Source organism: Haliotis asinina, chromosome 5, assembly GCF_037392515.1.
Source record: "Haliotis asinina isolate JCU_RB_2024 chromosome 5, JCU_Hal_asi_v2, whole genome shotgun sequence".
Taxonomy (NCBI): Eukaryota; Metazoa; Mollusca; class Gastropoda; order Lepetellida; family Haliotidae; genus Haliotis; species Haliotis asinina.
The window spans coordinates 44,504,176-44,526,786 of record NC_090284.1 but is presented as its reverse complement, the minus strand read 5'-3'; the positions used below and the strand labels follow the sequence as shown (position 1 = coordinate 44,526,786).

General features: G+C 38.2%; 1 protein-coding gene across 7 annotated transcripts in view; it reads right to left on the bottom strand.

Annotated features, from left to right (window-relative positions):
* Positions 1–504: 504 nt before the first annotated feature.
* The window catches only part of LOC137284581 (zinc finger MIZ domain-containing protein 1-like), a 154,919-nt gene continuing 132,812 nt past the window's right edge, over positions 505–22,611 (bottom strand). For 2 of the 7 annotated variants that reach the window (XM_067816446.1, XM_067816450.1), the window contains 13 exons: positions 13,224–13,475; positions 12,400–12,646; positions 10,005–10,244; positions 9,576–9,815; positions 8,809–8,944; positions 6,967–7,102; positions 5,969–6,179; positions 5,485–5,590; positions 4,967–5,186; positions 4,230–4,381; positions 3,486–3,617; positions 2,670–2,914; positions 505–2,283 (listed from right to left, as the gene is read on the bottom strand). In XM_067816446.1, the coding sequence (XP_067672547.1) occupies positions 2,131–2,283; positions 2,670–2,914; positions 3,486–3,617; positions 4,230–4,381; positions 4,967–5,186; positions 5,485–5,590; positions 5,969–6,179; positions 6,967–7,102; positions 8,809–8,944; positions 9,576–9,815; positions 10,005–10,244; positions 12,400–12,646; positions 13,224–13,475 (2,470 nt within the window). In that variant the 3' untranslated portion in view covers positions 505–2,130. The remainder of the gene's footprint in view (positions 2,284–2,669; positions 2,915–3,485; positions 3,618–4,229; positions 4,382–4,966; positions 5,187–5,484; positions 5,591–5,968; positions 6,180–6,966; positions 7,103–8,808; positions 8,945–9,575; positions 9,816–10,004; positions 10,245–12,399; positions 12,647–13,223; positions 13,476–22,611) is intronic. The other 5 variants (XM_067816447.1, XM_067816451.1, XM_067816448.1 and 2 more) reach the window with 3 other exon arrangements.

The following is a 22,611-nucleotide window of genomic DNA, read 5'->3' as shown; positions in this document are numbered from 1 at the left end:
CATCAGCTCATTTAATCCTTTACACTTTATACTAACCTATTTCAGATTATACTGCTTAATTCCAAACAAGAAAAAGAATTCACATTCAGCATTTGGCAATGAAAGGTTTAAGATATAATTGAGAAATTGACTTAACTAGTGGGTGTAGATTTCAGTCGTATTGAATATAAATATATCTGACCGCAGTGGGTTTGGGAGAGGGAAGTTTCACATTTACAGAGCCATCGGATGATTATAAATTTTTAAAATTTAAAATATTTACACTTCCCTACACTAATAACCATGGTAACATAAAGTTATTTTCAAGTCAACTTGAACAAGCCTATGAAATGGACAACACTCGTTTTATGTACAATGTTTAAAATGAGCTTAAATAATATACAGTACTAACTTGTTTCAGGTTGGCAATGGTAACAATTGGTTATATCTTTTATATATATATGTATATATTGGAAGGCGCTCTGAGGGAGAGGGGGAACTAAAAATATAGATATTTTCTTTGAATTTTCATCAACACCGATTAGAAAGGAACCATGAATTTAATTGAAATCAAGCACCTTTAAAACAACAAATGATCCATAAAATAATTAAAAGCAAAAAAAAAAAAAAAAAAAAAAACACGCACAGGTTTAAGACCTACAAGGACAATGACGATGAATACAAAAATGTCAGACTTGATGTTAAATAATTTATAAAACAATCTTTCCTCCTAACAACTGTCTGAAACTGTATCCAAGGTTATGTTAGAGTTTAATTCCCTGGTGGCTAAAATGTCAACGTACTGCCATGGTAACAGTCATGGTTTGTTGTCATTGTGGTTTTTCAGATATACTACAAATTATGACAATTAATACCATTAAAATGAAGATATCGCACTTGAAACAGAAGCCCTACACTTCACCAACTGCCCAAACAATTAAACTCTGTGGAGATAAAAACAGCAATCAAAATTTAACATAAAATAAATATTTTCATGACTTCTTTAGGGAATAGAATTTACAAGTTGCACAGCTAAAATGAATATCTTTTTAAATATGACAGGTTGCACCAAACCGATAATTGCTAAGCTCCACAAAAAATCCCTCGTTCAGTTCTTCCTTCAGGTATTGCCTTTAAAATTCATTGCATACTGAATATAAATATTTCTCTTTGCACATATTATGGGTTTGTAAAGAGAAGCATTGGACTGTGACCTGTCTACGATCTAGGTTTATTTAATATTGCAAGTTTCCTTTCTCAAAATGTCTCAGTCTTATTTTCAGATAGTGTATGACGCTGGTTATCACGATGAAACAACAAAACAAAAAAAATGTAAAAATTAAAGACACTGTACTTCATGTGTGTAACGATTTGAAACAAATGCTGGGTGAGTGTTGCTGCCTCTACTAACTAAATGTCCGTTTGATATGATCTTTAGGTGAAGATTTCCTGAATTGTCACCAACACATATTCCTGTCTCGCAAGTCGCATAGTCCCGCGACCACTGCAGGTCCATATTAAATACACATCGAGTCACTGTCTCACAAATATTGAAAATCATGTCTTAAAATAACATGTTGATGTCTGCAACAAATGCTCCCGCCAAAAGTCGGCATGGCATTCACTGGTAAAAATAAACACAAATATATATATTTTGCTGTTTATAGTCTTTTGAGGCTATCATTTTAGCAACATGCCTGCCATGTCCTTCATTGGCAAGGTCAAGGTCAAAAGGTCACATGATTGCTGACACAACTTGCAATATGACACAGATGAGACAACAGACACAGTATGGAGAATCAAGTCACTATCTTGTTCACAGCAGGTTTGTATTTTTTTTTGCACAAAATAGAAAACAAAAATCTGCTGCACTTGCTGTGGCTTCTTTCAGGACTGCCAGCCTCCCTGATTCTTCTCGCCCTTTTTGCACTTTCAGTTTTTGAGCACGCATCCCCCATGGTTTCTGCCCTGTAATGTTTTTGTCAGTATAGCACAGTATTCCTCTGTTGGCTCTGTCACAGATGAAGATGAAGATGACAAATGACTGAAGTTGCTTCACCAACGTCGTCATCATATTGACGGTTGCTGGTCTGAACAGGAGTCTTATCTCACACACATGGGATCACAGGTTCTTCACATTTGGACATCGGTTCACGCCTCAAACAATGCCAAAATATCGTCACTATTTTGTGCCCCCGTTGTCCCACCCCCACAGTTAGTGTTTTGATTTGAGGACTCTGTCCCATCAGGTGGACCGAGGTATGATAACAGTTCAATAGGATCACCGAGATTTTCTGGCAAAAGCTGTAACAAAGAAAAAGAACTGCATCAGTGAGACATATCTAGCATTTCAAAATATCGAATGAGTCTGACTTTATTCTGCTTCTAGCAATATTCTAGTAATATCAGGGCAGGAGACACCAGGAAAAGGGCTTCACACATTGTGCTCACGTGGGGTGTTGGACAGGCGTCACTTAGGACACCTTTGTACTCAGCATTTGTTTTCCTTTCTATTAAATATGAGTCCACAACTTAAATATGAGTCCACAACACATCATCACAAATTCTCTGCATCGTATCTCAAAAATGTTCCTTGAAAAAGTCATTAATGTCTCTTTAAGACAACTCTGATTTCATTTGAATACCAACAATAATACAGTGTAAAAGAGTAAACAATTTCTGCAGCTTACATCTAAACCTGGTTGTCCACTTTCTGTTTCCCCAAAACTAGGTGGAGGATCGAAGGTGAGATCGGACAAGCTGTGGTCCCCGGGTCCCCCTGGGTTGTGCTGGTTAGAGTTTGGCGTGTGACTGAGGGGGTGGCTACCATTCCCATTCTGGTGATTCATGACTCCTTGGTTTGGTCCAGGCGGCATATGATTGCCGTTGGGAACTTGAGGGTCGGGATGCCGCAAGGGCTGACTTAACTGATCGCCTGGCAAAACAAACAAGAATTATGGAACGATTTTTCAAGGCATAGATTCCACTTAAATAACCAACTTCATAAAGAATTGCCCAATAACGCAACAACTATAAAGATACAGACAGATTTTACTGACACAAGCCAGAAATATGAAGCTTTTTCTGTAATGAAAATGGTTTCATATTCTATTTCAGAAATGATTTTACAAATCAATCACTGACTTGATAGCTAATGATAGTTTCAAAGGCAGCAGAAAAAATACAGGAATCATATTATTCTGTATTTATAGTATTGCTGAAATTGCAATAATTTGCATGATTGTATGCGCCTTCTTAATTCAACTGTCCACTCTGAGACTGTGATGATTTCACAGGTAACAGTAGAATATGGCAGAATGTTACAGGAATCCAAGTATGTCTTTTAGCAATATTCCATCAATATCATGGGGAACACTCGAAATGGACCTGAAACTCCATACGATTGAAGGATTCCAAATCCAGGCCTTTGGCGTGACGAATGAATGCTTTAACCAGTAGGCTATCTCACCGCTCTATATACATTGATTATAGGATATGGTACAGACCTTGTGATCCGGGAGGCATGACGAAGGGTGAGGGTTGTGGGCAGTGATCCCAGTTGTTCATTGTGGGTAGCTGCATACTGGCCGGGGACATGGCCTTCACCCAACGCGAATTCGCACACGGTTCCGGTTGACCTAAACAAAAACAAATGTTACATTGATATAATTACAATCTCAAAAACAATACCCCATCACCAGGAGACCTATTTACATTCAAAGCGACAGTTCTATTCAGGATCAGCAACATTAAGCATTTATGATTAAGGTCACACGCCACACTCTCCAATTTTCCAACCACATCAACTGAAGTCACTGCTTTGATGCTATTCCATGTGAACCACAGTGTACTTTAGCCTCCCTCTTTATTGTGAGAGTGTTTTGTTTAAGACTGTTTTAAGCAATACCTCTACTACATAGTGTCTTTATATAGCAGCAGCAGCAGCATGGAATTGTGAGAGCCTGGACCAACAGCCTTGCATATTATAACCTGCCCTCTGTAATCTACATCATCATCATAGGGCTGGCAGTAGTGTATATCTGTACCACCAACTCTTTCTACTAAACTAAGTGGGGAAGTGGGGTGGCCCAGAGGTAACAGCATTAGCTCACTGCGGCAAAGACCTGGGTTTGATTTCCCACATGGGCATAATGTGTGATGTCCATTTCTGGAGTATTGCTAAAAGCAGGATAAAACTAAACTCATTCACTCACTCTCAACCAAGAACATGAATAACAGATGATTGCTACCTGTGTCCTCTTCCTTGATTGTTTTGATGGGCACAGGTTTCCAACTGGCTGTCTGGTCGATAGTGACTTCCTCAAACTCTGTGTTGCTGAGGTTGGTGAGGATGCCCCAGATGTACTGGTCAATCTCCAGACCCTCAAGCAATGCTGTTTTGCTGCAAACAAGTACACAAGGTGAGCTTCAGGGGGTCACAATGGTGGAATTCAGCAATTAGTAAGTCTTGCGTCCAAATAAACATTTCTCTCAGCTAAATAGGCTCACATGTTCCGACGTTTTTTTCATCTATATAGAAAAAGATGCCTCAAGAAAGGTTCTAAGTGTAGAGAACATATTTTAAAGTTTATTTTATACTTATCCTGAGTCATGCTATTTGCTTCTCCCTGAATCTGGAGTATGTTCCATCAGAATTGTGTTATGTTCCCAAAGAGCAGTATAAAGATCTCACCCAAAAACACCCCTTCGCCTTGTATGTTTCTACTTGGGGAACATAACAAAATGTTTCCACGATATCTCAGATTAAGGGATAGAAATAAACTCTATGAATCTGGACAAGGCAAAATGAACATTATCTGTTAAAGACTAAGCTGTAATGATTACATGTTCTGAAATAGTCATATTTTCATGGGGAAGCATAAATTTCAGAGTTCAGTTAGTGCAGTTCATGGATGGAGGTAGGAGATATCAATTGCTGCTATAAACTATTCACTGCAGATAAGTATACAGTTGTGGCATCACTTACTTGCAGACAGGACATCGCCACGTGCCACGTTCACAATTGAGTTGCAAGTAGGACTCGAGGTCGAAGCACTGTATGTGTTTGCAGTCGTGTCCTCGTGCAGGTAATGTGATGCGACGATATGTAATGGGACATTTGAGGGACACTTTGATTGCCGTTTGTTCCACTCCATCATCATTCATGCCATTGCTGTTGGTGGGCACGTGAGAGAAGTTCCTTTTGACTGGAAAAAAACACACAAAGATTCACACATCAGTACAATTAGCTAACTTAGACCTTCCTTCGTACCTAACTTCAAACAATAAAGCTCTATTTCAAGGTAAGTTAAAAATCTGCATATTTTTAAAAGGTAATATATAGAATTTATGGAGATAATTTATTCTAGCATTTGAGACAATAAAGAAATGGGTTAAATATTCTAACATATGCATGAATCTGGCAATGTTTTCATCTACTTTAGTTGATAACTGACTTATGCAAAAAAAAAATTCAAGATGGCTGCAAATGTTGTTAGAACATACTTTTAGTGATGCAGTGTTCAGCTGGCAGTAAGCGCTTTCTCAATAAACCCTGCAACACGGATCTGATGCTTGGCCGATGAACCAGTTGCAAAACAAACAGATGAGACTGAAATAGATGTGGGTAAAATTTCAGAAATCAATTTATATGGCTGACAGTTTTCATGCCCTACTTACTAGTGTCATCAACCTAGTGTGAAGCACCTGTGTACGTTGAAACACATGTACATAATCAATGCCTATATTGGCAATTTAACTTCTGCAAAAAGCAGTACAAAGATGAAGAGAAAATCAATGCTACGGTTGCCATTCTTTTTAATTCATGAATGTGGCTTTAATTGATGCGGACTGTTAGCATAAACAGTGCTAGTGTTTATTTGGTTTTCTATTCTAGTCATTCAATGAGAATCAGTACATCCTTCACCCCATTTCATCTAATCAACAGGATGTTTTGTGTACTGGGTGACCTAACAAATGTGGTACTCACACAACAACATGCGGTGACAGTGATTTGGATGGTGTTTCTACCAGGTTGACACACTTCCTTCAGGTACAATGGTTTATGAGATGACTTGTTTTCCCCTCGTTCTATCGTGAGGGGTGTGGCATTGACGCTGACCGTGACAGAGGCTGGCCAATTGGTGTTCATCTGTCTGTCTTCATGGTGGAAACACTTCAACTGCAGCTCCAGGTCAGACCTGAGTGGTAACACAAACACATTGCTCAACAATTCACCTAAACTGAGCGATGGATTACAGTGAGAGTCAGTTGGGCATTACTTCGCTTTCAGCAATATTCAAGCAATATGACAGTGGGGGATACCAGAAATAGGCTACAAACATTGTACCCACATAGGGAATCACACCTGGAACTTGTGACGAGTGAACACTTTAACCACCAGGCTAAAACCCCTCCCTCCCCAACTGGATTACAGAATCAAAAGAAAAAGTAATGGCATCATATCTTGTCTTATTTTAATTGCAATACTTTCAAATTACCCTTTAATACAAAACTACACACCAGAGTGAATCTGTGAAAGAAATTTAAGAAATAAGTTCAAAATCTGACAGGCAATAACACTGAAAACCAATATGGTCAGTCTAAATCAGGCCTGCATGGAACACATTACAAAATCTTGGAAGTGATGTTAAATTTAAAAAAAAAAAAAAAAATATTAATGATTAAAATCAACACCAATAACATTGACAGATGTAAATAAATAACACTAAAAATATACATTTTGAAAATTGGAAAATTACATCCTACAGAGTCCATTTAAATTTTGTCCCTCATACAAATCCTAAAACAAACATATTCAAAACTCCCAAGCAACAGTAACATATCTGGATTAATCAGTTTTTGAAAATGTTCATTTACAGTATATGGGTTCAATATATATTTAAAAACAATATAAATAAAAAATCGCGTACAAATATTTTCAAAATGTCATGTTTCTCTGATCCTAATTCCAGCACTGGTACATACCTCCACATCAGAGTCTGATAAACAGACTCCCGCAAATGGAAGACATGGTTACTGACAGCCAGGTTGTGTTCCAGACGGAATGGCGGCAACACCACCCCATCTCGCACAGGAAATGTTAACCGCAATTCATCATTCTCTGCAAAATTACAAATCTGTGGTAAGCATTCATCTGACAAAGTACCACACAATTACTTCATCCCATTTTGTTAAATGTAATGCTTTAAAAAATCTCTGAAAGCGTTCACAATGTGCCTCTTGCAACCATTAGATCACATTGTTTTAGAGGAAATAACATTATTCCAAAACGAAACTCCCATTCCTGTAAATTGTTGGGTTTTTTTATTTTATTTTTGTATAAACCATTAATGCTCAAATGTTGCCATTTCAAACAAAGATTACCCCATTTTGGCAACATGTAACAATATATAACACAATATATACATTTATTCAACATTCAACTCTAACAAACCTATTACCATGTCTACATCATTTATGACAAATGTGATTGCACCAAGTTGCGGCTGATGAAATTGTGACAGTTAAATAAAGAGAGCATCCTGAAATTTCACCCCCTTCCATGCAATCATGTAACCGGGGACAGACAACATGCAGTTGAAAAACCAAGATAAACTTCAACACGAGCGCACAGTTGATCTGGGCAAATTTCCTCACAGGAAACAAGCTGACCTGTCACCTTTTGCCTCAATGTTGAGGTGTGTTATCGTATGGGCGTGTTGCACACTCTCTCGCAACTTGATACATAGCCAATCCAAGTAGTCGGCAAGGAGATGCTTGATGCAGATGCAGATGCATTTATACTTAATGTGCTATAGCACTAATATAAGAGATCAATTAACTCTTCATAAATTCTAAATTTGAAGCCTTTTTTTCTCAATAAAATATTTCCTCAATAACAAATGCATCCTTATCATGACAATTAGATGCTTTCCTTATGTATGATAGAGAACTTTCTCTGTTGTCATAAATATTTCCTGTAATTTTGATGATAACGTTCTTTTTTTTCTCATATTATAGTTATTTGACACAAGTTTTGAATTTTCACTGAACACAGAGGACTTGGTGCACAAAAAGATGCTTCTTAAAGCATCAAATTATCAGAACTGGGGTGCATTATTACCAGTGTGTTGGATTTAAGCTTAATTAAACAACACTTCTATTGAGACATGCTCCGTAAGAAAGTTTGTTGGTTGGTTGTTTAACACTGTACTTTGAAATATCCCAACCATATGGCAGCTGTCTGTAAATAATCAAGTCTGGACCAGACAATCCAGTGATCAACATCATGAGCATCGATCTGCACAGTTGGGAACCGATGACATGTGTCAACCAAGTCAGCGAGCCTGACCACCCGATAAATGGTATAGTCACCTTTTATGGCAAGTATGGCTTGCTGAAGGCCTATTCTACCCCGGGACCTTCACAGGTCATCAATCTTTGAAACTGGGATACAATGACATGTATCAACCAAGTTAACAAGCCTAACGACCCTATCTTGTTAAAATGTTGACTGCCACCTTGAGAACACTCGTAGTATCAATGTCTGCTCGAATGTTTGCCACTACGAGTTACTATGTAGCTATATCTGTGGTATTTTAAAACAAGTTTCACATGCTGGCAAAACAGGTACAAGAAGCAATGGTCTCCTGGTGGATACTGGAGATAACTTGTAGTAGCAAATTAAAATAGAACTAATACTACCAGTATACTTGTCAGAGACAGTCATGCTAATCCCCTCTTACGACAAGCATGGGTTGCTGAAGACCAGTTCTAGTATTGACTTCATGGGTTCATGAGGAAGGTGAAAACAGGTACACCACCCACCTTTCTTTATGGGGAGCTGTGGTTTAAATTCTGGGAAGTTGGGTTTGACATCAGGGTTAGAGTAAGGGGGTACAGCACCCGGCGTCATTGGCGGCGTGGGGTTCCCAGGTATCGGTGAGTGCTGATAGCTGGGCTGCTAAAAGAAACACCATTGTGTCAACTGTTGGAAATTAACATATCCATTTTGTATCAGCAGATATTAGTGCATTAACTAATTTCAGAAATCTTACAAAGACTAGTTCAAATTCACATACACATTCTGCAAAACTGCCTTTTGAAACTAAAAAGAAATCAATGGATGAATCATTGAATCACATTGGCAGATAGAGCTAAGAGTTTCTGCACAACTACTTTCACATATCTTGGCATTGAGCCACTACTTTCTGAAAAACTGCTTAAATGAATACAGGTAAGAGCAACTGGATAGTATTCATGTTTCTATCACCTATAGATACAGAGGAATAAGCAAACAGTTGAGACGATTAACCAAGGAATATTTATAGAGATAGAAGTATAAGCAAAAGTTTTATATGAGATTAACCAAATGATATTTACAGACATTCAGGCATAAGTGAAAGCTTGTGTTTGGTTCACCAATGAACATAGATGTATCTATATATCCATATTTACAGATACAGAGGAATAAATACAAGTTTGTACAGCATTTACCAATGACTATTTATAGATATATATGAATAAATACATGCTTGTAGAGCGTTAACCACTGACTATAGACAGATATAGAGGAATAAGTAAAAGTTTCGTACAGGGCTGCTCACCTGCCCAGGGAACTGGCCTGGGAACCCTGGGCCCTGCCCAGGAGGTGGTCTGTTCGGCGGGTATTGCGTCTGTCCGACGTAGGGATTCTGACCATTGGGGTATGGGCTGGGGCCGCTTGGCCTCATGCCTTGATGCGGAGGGTACGTTGGAGATGGGAGGGGCTGCTGGGTAGGGGGATACTGCGGTTTTGTGGGGTACTGTTGGTGGTTATTGTATGATGGCCCGAACTGCAAAAAATAGGAACATGGTTACTAATACACACAGAATAATTATTTGGCATATGTTATTGCTGCATTCATCTTCTTCGACAAGATACAATATTCATCTCAGATTAAAAAAAGTATCTTTTTTTGTGAGTTACTGAATGCTCTAATTATGGTTTCTCAACTTTAAATGAAGAGCAAAGCTATACTTACGTCCACTTGGGCTCCGTTGGGGTAGTGCATGGGGCCACGCTTCTGAGGCATGTATTGCGAGGGGTTGGGGTATGGGCCTGCCCGTCGGGGGTACATACTCATACTGGGCATGGTGGGTTTAGTGGGCATGGGTCCTGGTCCTGGCCCTCCACCCTGGCCCATTCCGGGCATAGGACCAGGAGGGCGCTGTTGACCCATCCCCGGGTAGCCTTGGTTATTGAACGCCTGACCATGCTGCATCTGAAAAAAGAAAATTACGGACTTTAACTTACTATAACTCTTTTTATTTGTTTGAGAGAGATCCTGAAGTTGCTGACACAACTTTCAAACACACTTATGAATGATCACCTTCTTTATGATAAAAATGGTGACAATTCGGTATTGGTTCTTATATAATGTTTTCAAGCATTTTTCAGTGGCCATATTTATAATAACTAAATTATCATTAACACGATAAATGGGGACTTAACTGATAATATTCTGTGATTAAGGTAAACATTGTTTTCTAATAATAAACAATATCAAAGTAAGCTATTTCGCATCTCATTTAGGGGTTGTGGGATAGCCTAGTGGTTAAGGTTATAGATAAACATATCAGCAATTTCATTTGAATAGGACGTTTTACTTTTTTATTTAAGCTTTTAGAAAACAACTGAAGTCCACAAAATGAGCAGGTGTACAGTTCTACTTCGAAAAAATATCATGTTTATGGTTTACTAATCATCTCAAATCTTGGAAAATGGGGGACTAATATATTCACAAACTTTCCACTGAAGGAGATTAGTAGATAAGATGTTTTAGGATAAATTTAGAAGATCAAAGTTGACATAATCTTCAACAGAAACTTATACGTGATACTCCAGTAAAATGTAATGGCTACGTCATGACATTTAACTCCCATCAAATTCAGTTGTCATAATTTACCACTGACTGTAATCATACCTGCAATAATAACTATTTGGGTCTTTGTATTTAATCAAGCAGTTCAAGTAAGACATCAACTTCATTAAACCTGTAGATCTCGAACTGAGGACAAGACCAAGCGATTTATTTCTCAAGTATTGTAAGATACATTCAGGTAAACCACATATCCTTGAAGGTTTCTATGAACAGGTCAACCAATGACAACATCAGACAACACAACCAAGGCAATAACTGAAGCACGTCATCAAACGTTTATCATCAGAATCACATGTCTTTTCATAAAATTATGCTTCATGAGACATTTGGTTTAATTTCTTCTCAATTGCTGAAAGTTTTACATCATTCCAATGTGATCAAAGCCAGGGGATATCATCTGACATACGATCAAAGGTGATTTTTTTGTCATTTTTTGCTTGTTTGACAAGACTTTTAAAAATAGACAGAAGTCAATTTAAAAAGTCTATGAGCTTTGCTTTTCTAGTTTAAACTTGAATATGAAACATGTCTAGCAAAGTAGCAATTCTTAAATATTTCTCTCAGTAATAGCTAAATTTCAGAAGGTCAAGGGTTAAGACCACCATACATTGTAAAATGACATAAAGCTTTCACTTTGTAACATTTTATTGAAACTGAATGGGACTTGATACCTAATTGAATCCATTGCTGTAAAACAACAACAGCCTATCACAAGCTATAAAGCAAAATCATAAAGTAACTATTTTCTACAAATCTGTAATATTACAGCTTGTATATTTCAAGGATATCTAGCAAAACTTATGGTCAACTTAATTGTGTAGTTACACAACACAACACAACACCCAAACCCCACCCCCCCACCCAAAAAAAACAACAACAACAACAAACAAACAAAAACACATTAAAACAACACACACACACACACACAAAATAAAAAAACCCCCACAAATTAAAAAACCCCCAAAAAACAAACATAGATCTGTATGTTTGAATTCAATAAATACTGAACAAAACACGATAAAAATATACCTAAGAACTTCAATTGCTTTAGCAAGTCCACATTTACACTGGGCATGTTACTCTGCAGGCTGAAGACAGTTCCCTATCTTACTTACAATACTAAACCAAGAGAGGTGTAAGCATGAGTGAAGTTTAAGCCACTTCAGCAATACTCTAACAATATCATTGATATAGCACACAATATCACACCAGAAATTGGCTTCATACACCCATAACAAGTACCCACATTGAAAATAAACCATAGGTCTGCATCGTGATAAGCGAACGCTTTAACCACTACACTACCAAACCACCTAGTACAGAAATAAATCTCTTTCTTAGGAGGCCTATTGGGTTCATTCTCAGCTCACATAAACACAAGCTTATTGTAAATTTTCAGAAAGACTGGAGTCTTTTGAGTATTGATAAATTTGCATATTTACTTTTGTTTTTGAGTATATAAACTCAGTGTGGTAAAAAACAAAAGAGAACTTACTGGCATCTGAGGTCCATACTGGGGATTGTTCATGCTCATCTGCATATTCATATTCATTTGTTGCTGCTGGTTCTGTTGCTCTTGTAGCACCATACTGGCGGTCGCTGTTGCTGTGGCAGTAGCTGTGGCAGCTGCTGCAACGAACGCTGCTGCAGACAGTGCTGCTGGGGGTGCTGTGTACTCCGAGGCACCCGACACAGGAGGTCCTGGATTTGCTCCCGGCGTGTTAGGGGTTGGCGGGTACCCACTGTGGCAAGGAAAAGGTCTACATTAAATCTCCATGATGTTATTACATTAATATTCTAATCTGAGAAAGTTTCAGCGAGTGAGTTTAGTTTTATGCCACTTACAGCAATACTTCAACAAAATCACAGCAGGTGACATCTGAAATGAGCTTCACACAGTGTACCCATGTGAGGAATCGAGCCTGAGTCTTTGACATGATGAGCAAATGCTTTAACCACTTGCCTGAGAAAGTTTCAGTAAGACATAAAACTAACAGACTTCACCAGTAAGACATAAAACAGACTTCACCAGTAAGACATAAAACTAACAGACTTCACCAGTAAGACATAAAACTAACAGACTTCACCAGTAAGACATAAAATTAACAGACTTCACCAGTAAGACATAAAATTAACAGACTTCACCATTCTTTCACATTTGTCTCACCTCATGTTATTATAAGATACATATATTTTCAAAGCATTGCCACATGAATATGAATCATAAACTTTATTTTGATCATAAAAAATTTCAAAGTTAAATATTCTAAAATTCCAACTTAACTAAATTTTTTTTTGTCTTTTTAAAAATTCATTTACCTCGGTCGTGGTTCTCGCCTGTACTGTGGCATGACTTGATTATACTGTGGAGCCTTCTGCATCCCATTTCCAGGGAACCCTTGCTGGGGCTGGCTGTATCCTGTGGCTGTCATGGTGGTGTTCGTGAACCCTGGGGTGGGGGTGCTGTGGGTGAAGGGACCACTCTGGGTGGTCTGTGTCACCCCCCACACCGTTGTCACCACCGACAAGCCAGGCTGGTTTGGTGCACCCCAACCTCCATTTGGGTCTCCACTGAAACAGACAAGGTAAACATACAGATGCTGTTACCACCTCTAAGATTCGCACGAATCCACAATATCCAATAAGTTCACAAATCCTACAACACATAACCGAACGTATCCATAAGATGATTACCATTGAAGGAGTGATCGTAACATGATAATTTAGCTACTGGAAGTGACTGCAAGTATCTTTTCTTATCCCAGTAACATTTCTCTTCATATTCCTCTCTCGACAACTTTCGAAGTGCCGTTTTTAGTGCATGTCTGAAATTGCCTCCCCTGAGCTGCAAAAGAGGCAGTAAACAAACATGATGTCTTGCGGTACAGGAATTTTGGGTTTATTCCTCTGCAAGCAAGGACGTTTGCTTAAACTCGGACATTTCACGGGGTCACATTTTAAACTCCAGTGTGGAAAAGGACTTGTTTATTCGTTACAGCCCACAGGCACTCGGCACTCCGATGGATACATTTTGAACCACACATCACAAAAACACGAGTACTAGCATTCCAAAAAGAACATTTCAATGAAATCAACATTCAAATTACAGTATACATGCTACATACTTTATAAAACATTCACAACCAGATAAAAAGTATATTTGTATATTTACTGACTGACGTCAGCATAAAAAAGTTTTAAATAGGGAATTTTGTTTCAAAAGTAAAATATCAAAACTATTTGAATCAGGCAATTCCCTCATCAGGCAAATTCATTTATATTTTCAACAATGATTATTTTCGTAACTTCAAATATCAGAAAATGAAGATTCATTGAGTAAACATGTGCATCTTCACTTGACATACTGCTGACAAGTACATATCATGAATGTTATTCTTTGAAGCAAGAACTGTGTATTGTTTAGTCAAGTCTTGCGCTGTTGAGTGACATTTGACGGGTGATGTTGGTACATTTCATGTCAAACACAAACAAACAACAATACTCAATGTGGCCATGTGAACAAACAATTTGGACAAACCTGTCATATTATAAACTACAAACACATTCTCAAATCCTGTACCAAACTTATAACTCATAACATTCTTCAAAGCTTAATCTATGGAGCCTATCCAACAGTTAACTAACAATAATTATGATATATCCGCTGAACATCTTAAACACTGACCTGAGACAATGTCTATATTTAAATTCCCAGTCTTAATCCTGTACAAGGATGTAATCTATCACAGACTAATTATCTCGTTAAATATGTAGCAGTAAGCATGAAACAGCACATCTTAACCTTATCTCATGAATTATTTTTAGCTCAGACTGCAAAAATCCTAAACATGTTGTGATCAAGTCATTGGATTTGACCTACATCTACTTAGGCGTTGCTGGTCCCTGAAACAATCACCCATGAAAACAAGGCCCATCACCCGTCATTTCTTCTATCATAATGAATTAAACATATTCTGGTCATACTTGTCATTAACCAAATTAAAGTTGGACAACTGTAGACAGAGCTGGCTGCAACATCTTGTCAACTTGCTATTATTTCAAATTGGACCTGAACCTTACTATACCGCACAATGAAAAAGAGATAACATCGCCTAGGTGATGCAAACTCATGAGCAACTTCTCCCTCTTGCCCACAGCTGTGTGTACATTCAGCTGAAGGGGCTAACATGCTATTCTTATTGAGTTAACACGTTGCACGCTATAACGAGGGAATCAACAAAGTGGGGACTATTGACTGGCAACAGACAAAGGCAAACAAGCAAATGGTAACCTCAGTATTGCTAGTTCAAGGGCTCCAGCCAGGGTTGTGTTCTCCGCTGTTGTTTCCATATAAATCCAATTTGTAAGAGAACGAGGGACAGATGTAGTGTGTCTTTTTCTCTGGTTAAGTCAGTGTCAGTCACAGAGCACAAGTCATTACAAGATTTTCAGTCCCATTCAACATTGGCTACTGGCAGTGAAGAGAGAGAAGCCACTGTCCGTCTGCTGCTGATCGCTTCGTCAGTACACAGTCACGAGTTACTCCTCGCCTGTTTCATATTCTCGCATATAAGCAAGTATCAGTGAGAAGTCTGGCTGCCTGGCTTGTTATCAACGTGACGAGTCAGCCTACTAGCTTCCCACTTTTCGTAGTTGAATGCTGGGCCTACCGCTTCTCTGATGGCCAATCACACTGACCCGATCCGACGACTTTCCCAATGACCTGACGTCATGACAAAAACACGGAAACACCACGACCAAATTGCAGTATCTAGATATGATCAACATTGCACAGGCTGAATGTCACACACACACATACATCTACATCCAGGCGAGCTATAAGCATCCCACACGAATCCACTGACAAGATCCTTCCCAGCTCAACTTGTATCTTACAACAAACACAACCACTGCCTACAATGATTGTTTATTAATGAAAAAATCCACCTCCTGATTACTGCAGACTTGCAGTCGGCAATGATCTATTAAAACCCACGATCAATGTCGGTCCTGCATGGCGGTCACATGACCACTCCATTAGCAACCAGATGGCTTTTGTTTCAATTATAGGCGATATCAAAATAATCCATCGCATAATCTACTCCGCCATTATCTTTCACAAATAATTAGCTATTTACGTGAAACATCTCTCATCAATTATCTCCTCCTATTAATTAATTACATTTCATCGCATAAACAGTGAAGCCCAGCCCTTGTGTCGTAATTACAAACTGAGAGTAATTTCATGATGAAAATCAGCTAAACTGCACTTCTATTCATTGAACATGGCAACAAAGCATATCTAATTCATGAACTTATGTCTCTGAATGATTACCAACCATGGTGTCACCCAAACACTTTCTATAAATAGTTTTCATATTCTTGCCTGGGTATTTCCCAGAGTTTAAACTATCGAAATTCAGAAATAACCATGACAACAGAAAATGTTGGAAAACTACTGAATAAATTCCAGAACTGGATGTTATCTTCCACTGTCATACGGCTTGCGTAAAGGCCAATACAAACAGTACAGAACCATATGGAGTAGAATAAGGTCGACACAATAGAGACAAAACAGCTGGTTCAGGTGACTGAATATTCATGAAGGTTTCCAGCGATGCGATTAGTTAAATTATATTTGGTTGTACTGCTTCCTGACAAGCCTATCCATGTAAGCAATACGTAGCTGTATTTTTGCTGAATCGTGGCTTTCACTATATGAGCATAACATCAGTAACATACTGTATACAGAAATCTGTAAATCATGTGCTGGTCTCTGCTTACATTTACAAGGGATTATTTATAAATAATAACTTAGTGTAAAGGCTGTGATACATGTGTCCATGTTAGATTACGAATTTATGATATCTTTGTGCCAAAATGGCTTTATGGTATTTCTATGAAATATACACCTCATTTATCCATCATTAGAATAAAATTATTTTACAATATGGGATAAAACATCACATATCTTGATATCATACAAACATAAGTGAGCAAGAGTTGTCAACAGAAAATGAATTAATGTTTCTTCAACCATGCCCATTCTGAAACTAGCTGATTTGAGCTATTACATATTGCAGGGATAAAATGTATTTTCTGTGTACCTCAGGGCATCATAAAGCTGTTTAGGTTTGCCCTTCAGAATTTAAGTTTACAAAAAGATAACTTTTCATGATCTTCAAACTTACTGTCATTTCAACATCAGATTACATATCTGAGTTGCACCATTTCTTTTCAGTAATTGCAAAACCTTCTAAATACATAAATACCAATCCCAACAGTTTAATGCATTATAGAGTAAATCAGGCAGGTATGTCAGCATTCGAAATACCTGCCTGCCCAACAGCTTGGGACAGGTTATTTTAACACTAACAGCCAGATTCTCAAATTCATCCACCAGACGGTTAGGTTAAATTTTGATCAGGGTAGGCAAGTTTTACATCTAATCAGTCTTGTGGTCTGGCTGAATTTTCTTGGAGTTTCATGCCCTGATAAAATTCATCATTTTCTAACTGGCTGCTCAGTATAGGAAAATACTGAACACTGTCACAACACATGTACTGCCAACAGGACTAGTTCTTCAATGATGTAAATCTTCCAACATCACTCTGAACTTTACTTGTGAATATTTGAGAATATCTCAATATATTTAGTTATTCAATTATTCTTTTTCTGGTAACTGAATCTGTTTTTCAAACCTGCTGAAGCAATGCTCAAGCTGTTATGCAGAAATGGTAATATACCAAATTTGTCTGTTTGAACACATTAAATATAGACAACAAGAGACCTCTGTTATCTGGCATAGAAGATGAATCTCTGATGTCAGTGGGGCGTAAGGTTTGATCAGGAAGTCCCGACAGGGTGCCACAGAGCTGGTTGATGTTTATGTGTCTGTGTCTTGTATGAAAACACTACAAAACAAATGTCAAATCCTATGTCACCAGTTCAATCTGTGTCAACACAAATACATATCTGTATTGAAGTGAGTATGATTTTTAGTTGCTTTTAGCAATATTCCATCATTATCATGGCAAGAACACCATAAATGGATGGGCTTCACACGATCTACTATAGTGGAGAATTGAACCCAGGCCTTCAGCATGGGGAGCAGACACTTTAACCACTAGGCTACCCATCCACCCCATCTATATTGGAATAGTGACTGGATCAGGATGGGCATTGAATGCTCTTTGCCACATCAGCAAGAGACGGCACCATGAATACACAATTAGATGTAGATATTTTCTGACAGACATATTCACCAAATTTAAATTTAGTTGACCACATGGGTTAGGAAACCATGTCTACTGCACTGGTAATGTTACAGTGAAGTGTATGAGAATTTATTTATCAATAATGTTCCTATGTAACACCTGCAGCCACAAGCTACATGACTATTATCAAGCATACCAGTCGTGATCCTGCAACAGCTGGCATGGCAATTGGGTCATAATCTCTCTGTGAGTTCTTTTATTCATGTAAAAATCGGACCAACAACACTCTATTAAACAGACCCAGCACATCATCGATTCACCAACCAGCGTCTGCTTCAGGAGAAAACCACTTTCATTATTTGGTAAAGTGTTGCGACATTTCTTACACAATGTACAGCCTAGGCCACAGCAGTATACAAATCACATGGGCAAGGGTTAAGATCTTAGTGCCCTCTTTGAATCAATAGAACAGCCGAGGCACGAATTATCATCGAAACATCACGTGATGTGTTGCTGATAGCCCACTACTGCCTCTTTAACCTAGCGGAGCTGGCTCTGCAGCACAGCAACAACCAACACACTAAATGTAACATTTTTAAATATTTGACAGGAAGGCTTTGGTGGTTTACACTTGAACCGAGCTTCCAGAAATAACATATGCCCTCTACCAGGTTAGGACAAATTCATTACATGTTGCTGCACGTTGAGAAATAAGGCTTGAATCAATCAGCAAGACAGCTTGATGGATGGGATTATTCCAGCGCGTTATGTATGCAGTGCATACTAGCATGTGCAGGGGTTACATGTCAACGGTCTGGTCTCTAACACATACCCTTGAAGCATTCCGGTATCTCTTGAAAGATTACCCTCATGTATCTGGAGGAGAACACTGAATGAAAGTCTCAGTTCTTGGCTAAAACCCAGATCGGCACTTCATTACGCATATTAATTATCTTTAATCATAAAAAATTGAAATTTTCAAGTTACTTTTACAAGGCACACATATGCATTTCGTCTTCAATTACACAACGATGATTGCACAAAACAGTTTGCTGAAAGTCTACTAATTTGATTTGTTACATTGAGATGTAAAGCACGTTTTCTAGGAAGTGCACTTTTCCGAGGACTGCTAACTTTCCGTACAAAAAGCACTGGCTATCAGGTTGTGAGATCTGTCATAAAAGAAATGGCCTCAGTCTAGATAAATTAGCTTTAATGCACAAAAGCAGAGATTTCATCAAATTTTTGTTGACAGGTTAAATGCTATCACGATAGACTGTGTAAAGCAAACTCCAGTTAACCAATCATCGTCATAAACCCTGTCTTGAAGTATGAAGGGGTTGTAAATCTTAACCACAAATAGTCACAAATGTGGTCTTAATGTCACAGTATTTGCATTTCGAACGTTAGCATTGTAATTTGCAGAGATTAGATTAGTGGCCTCCGGAGCTCAGCCATAGAGTGACTTTAACAACAATCTATGCCTTACCAGAGTTCACTACAAAATTGGTGTCAGAGACAGACACTGTACTAAGACGGTTTTGTTAAATAACACACATTACGGTGAATGCATGGCCCAGGATTTCATCTTGGAAAAAGATCTTAGTAAACTATCAAGAGACTTTACTGAGGTAAGCTTTTTACAAACATTAGTGCACCAAAACTGATGTGAATGCATGGACCAAGATGTCATACCACAAAAGGTCTTAGCAAACTATCATAAGTCTATGCTAAGGTAAGCTTTTAACAAAGATTAATGTGAATGCATGGCAAAAGATGTCATTCCACAAAAACATGTTCGCGCAAAAGTAATTGTGAGTCTGTGCCAAAATAGTGCAGCCGATTCTGGAATAGGTCCTGATGCAAAGCATCATCCTTTGTAGTTATTTTCATAGAAGTGAAATGATTCTATTTACATACACCATGTTCATTTCAAGACGACCGTGTGATAACCTTGAATACAGTGCCTGGGATATCTATTTATACAATTGTATGGCCTTACATATATGTCTGCCAACAATGTTCATTTTGAGAAATTGACACACTGTAACCATATGCTAATGCTGGTATTGCCCCAGAGGAATTTTTAAGTCTGCGTAGGCAGACACACAAAAGCGTTTAAGAATTTCAAGGGTTTGATTTTTCATGGAAAGGGTAACTAGGAGGGGAAGTGATAGTCTGGTGGCCATGACAACATTCTGTATATTTAGATGAGCTCTTGAAGAGGAAGTGGATTCTTAGCATGGTGTCTGAGGAACTGGTAATGTGAAGTGTGGTCTTTTTAGGTCTTGCCGTGCATCGAGATATTAATTCAGATAATTTGTTCCACTTCCTTTCAGCCAATCACAGGCACAAATTCTGAAGATCATCACAAGCAGGAATTTCAACCAAAAATTCATCATCGTACTGCATATTACATCTTTCTCTAGTGGCCATAATACATTCTGGTAAACAACTGTCACTGTTTAGTTTGAAATGCCCATCAGTTCAAATGGTCAAACCTGTTTGTGTGATATCATTGTTACATACCATTAAGGCCAGCTTATGGGATATCATTGTTACATACCAATAAGGCCTGCTTGTGGGATATCATTGTTTTATTACTCGCCCATTGAAGAAACAGCAGTGTAATATTTTTACGACAATATTGCACTAGTGTAATACCGCTTGACGTATGACGTCAAAATGGTTCAAAGTTAAGACCACATGATGGCACGTAAAGGTGTGTTAACTTTGAACACAAATGTTTCAGTGTATACTTACGAAACATTTTATACAGAAACAAGAGTAATTCTTGACAGTGAAGAACCCTCAGTCTGTGGTATCTTGTATCCCAATATCCCAAACCTAGCTCGTATAGGATGGTTACAAAACATAAGGATGAACAACTTCTTTGTTCCTGTAAGAGGTACAAAGAAGTTGTTCATCGATATATTGTTATCTTTCCTGTACTGCACAACTTCTAAATGCTTCTCAAAGAAGCTAACCTGTATATCCACATAAATCCAACTAAAACACTGGTAATGAATTCTGGAAATTCCCATAATATATATTTTCAAGAGTTGTTTCTAAATACTACATACATTGCATTGCAATATATTGCAAGTGTTTGACGGTAGTGACGCTGATGGTACATGACATCTCAATTTTCACACACCAAGGCCCTGAATATAATCATTATTGTTCTGATAGTAGCCATCACAAAATGCAAATGGATAGTTTAGGATTTTATTTTCTACAATAATAAAATCAAAAGTATGTTGCTTTGTCCATTAATTATGAAGAGAAACATCACTTGAAAACTAAAGAGACTAAACCTTCACAAAGACAGTTTTACTCAGTTTACTCCACTTACATATGACGATATACGTTTGAAAAGCTTGTTGAGGTATAGCGGGGTAATACCATACAGTCCTGATTCTAGACTAGTGCTTCGTCTCTGAGCATCTGTAATTTTAATTGTAAAACATAACACATCTATATTGAAAAGGAGCCTCAGTCAGAAGGGAAATTCAGAACCTGAGAGAATCTACACTTCCTTCATTTTGGGCTTTAGCATTGCAGGGAAGGCTTGGCAATAGGGTAAATAACATGGTTCAGGGACTGTGAGAAAACCTTCCTGATAATTACTGCAAAATGTACCATGTACATGTTCTAATACCCATGTATCCTAATTCTGCCTTATACTGAGGGTTTTGACCTATAACTACATGCACCTTAACCCTCATCAGTGCACCACCCCCTCCCCATTCCCCCTGATACCTCCCCAAGTTTTAGGGGTAGAGCCTGAAACTGTTGCATAACACCTGCCACTGGCCTTTTGAAGTGCTTTCACCACTGGGGTAATGGCCTCTAGTAGCCAGGCAGTGTATGAACTCTGGAGCTGTCAGTGTTCCCTCCTCTCCCTGCTGAGCTGGGTGGCTGTAACCTATGACCACAATAGCCAGGGTCAAGTGGTCAATGTTGCCGAGGCTCTACAGGTGGGGTTACAGTAGCCACCACATTTACATTTTATACTACCGGTGGAGGTCAGGCTGACATCTGTAGTAACCATGACATGGCAAGATTTAAATCATGTATGTAGAACACCATTACTTATTCATCGGAGCTAGGATTTATGCCAGGCTTGTCCCATGTGGTTGTAAGTTCAGACGTGCTGATCTAGCAGTTTCCCAAGACAGCTGGACAATATCTGATGAAGACTGGACACCAGCTGGTGGAACTTTACAACCATCACATGCCAAACTCAACAATATTTAACACTTTGACTTTTACCATATCTCTTCAATGTTCATCTGATGATCTGAAAGTTTCCTATATCTAGCCCCATTCACACAAAAAAACAACAACAAAAAAAAACAACAAAAAAACCCAAAAACAACAGAAAAACAAGTTAATATGCAAATCACATCACACATGTGCTAAATGAATGGCAAAAGTAAAAGGAAACAAACTGCAATTTTGTTTGTACAAACAAAACCTGATTATCA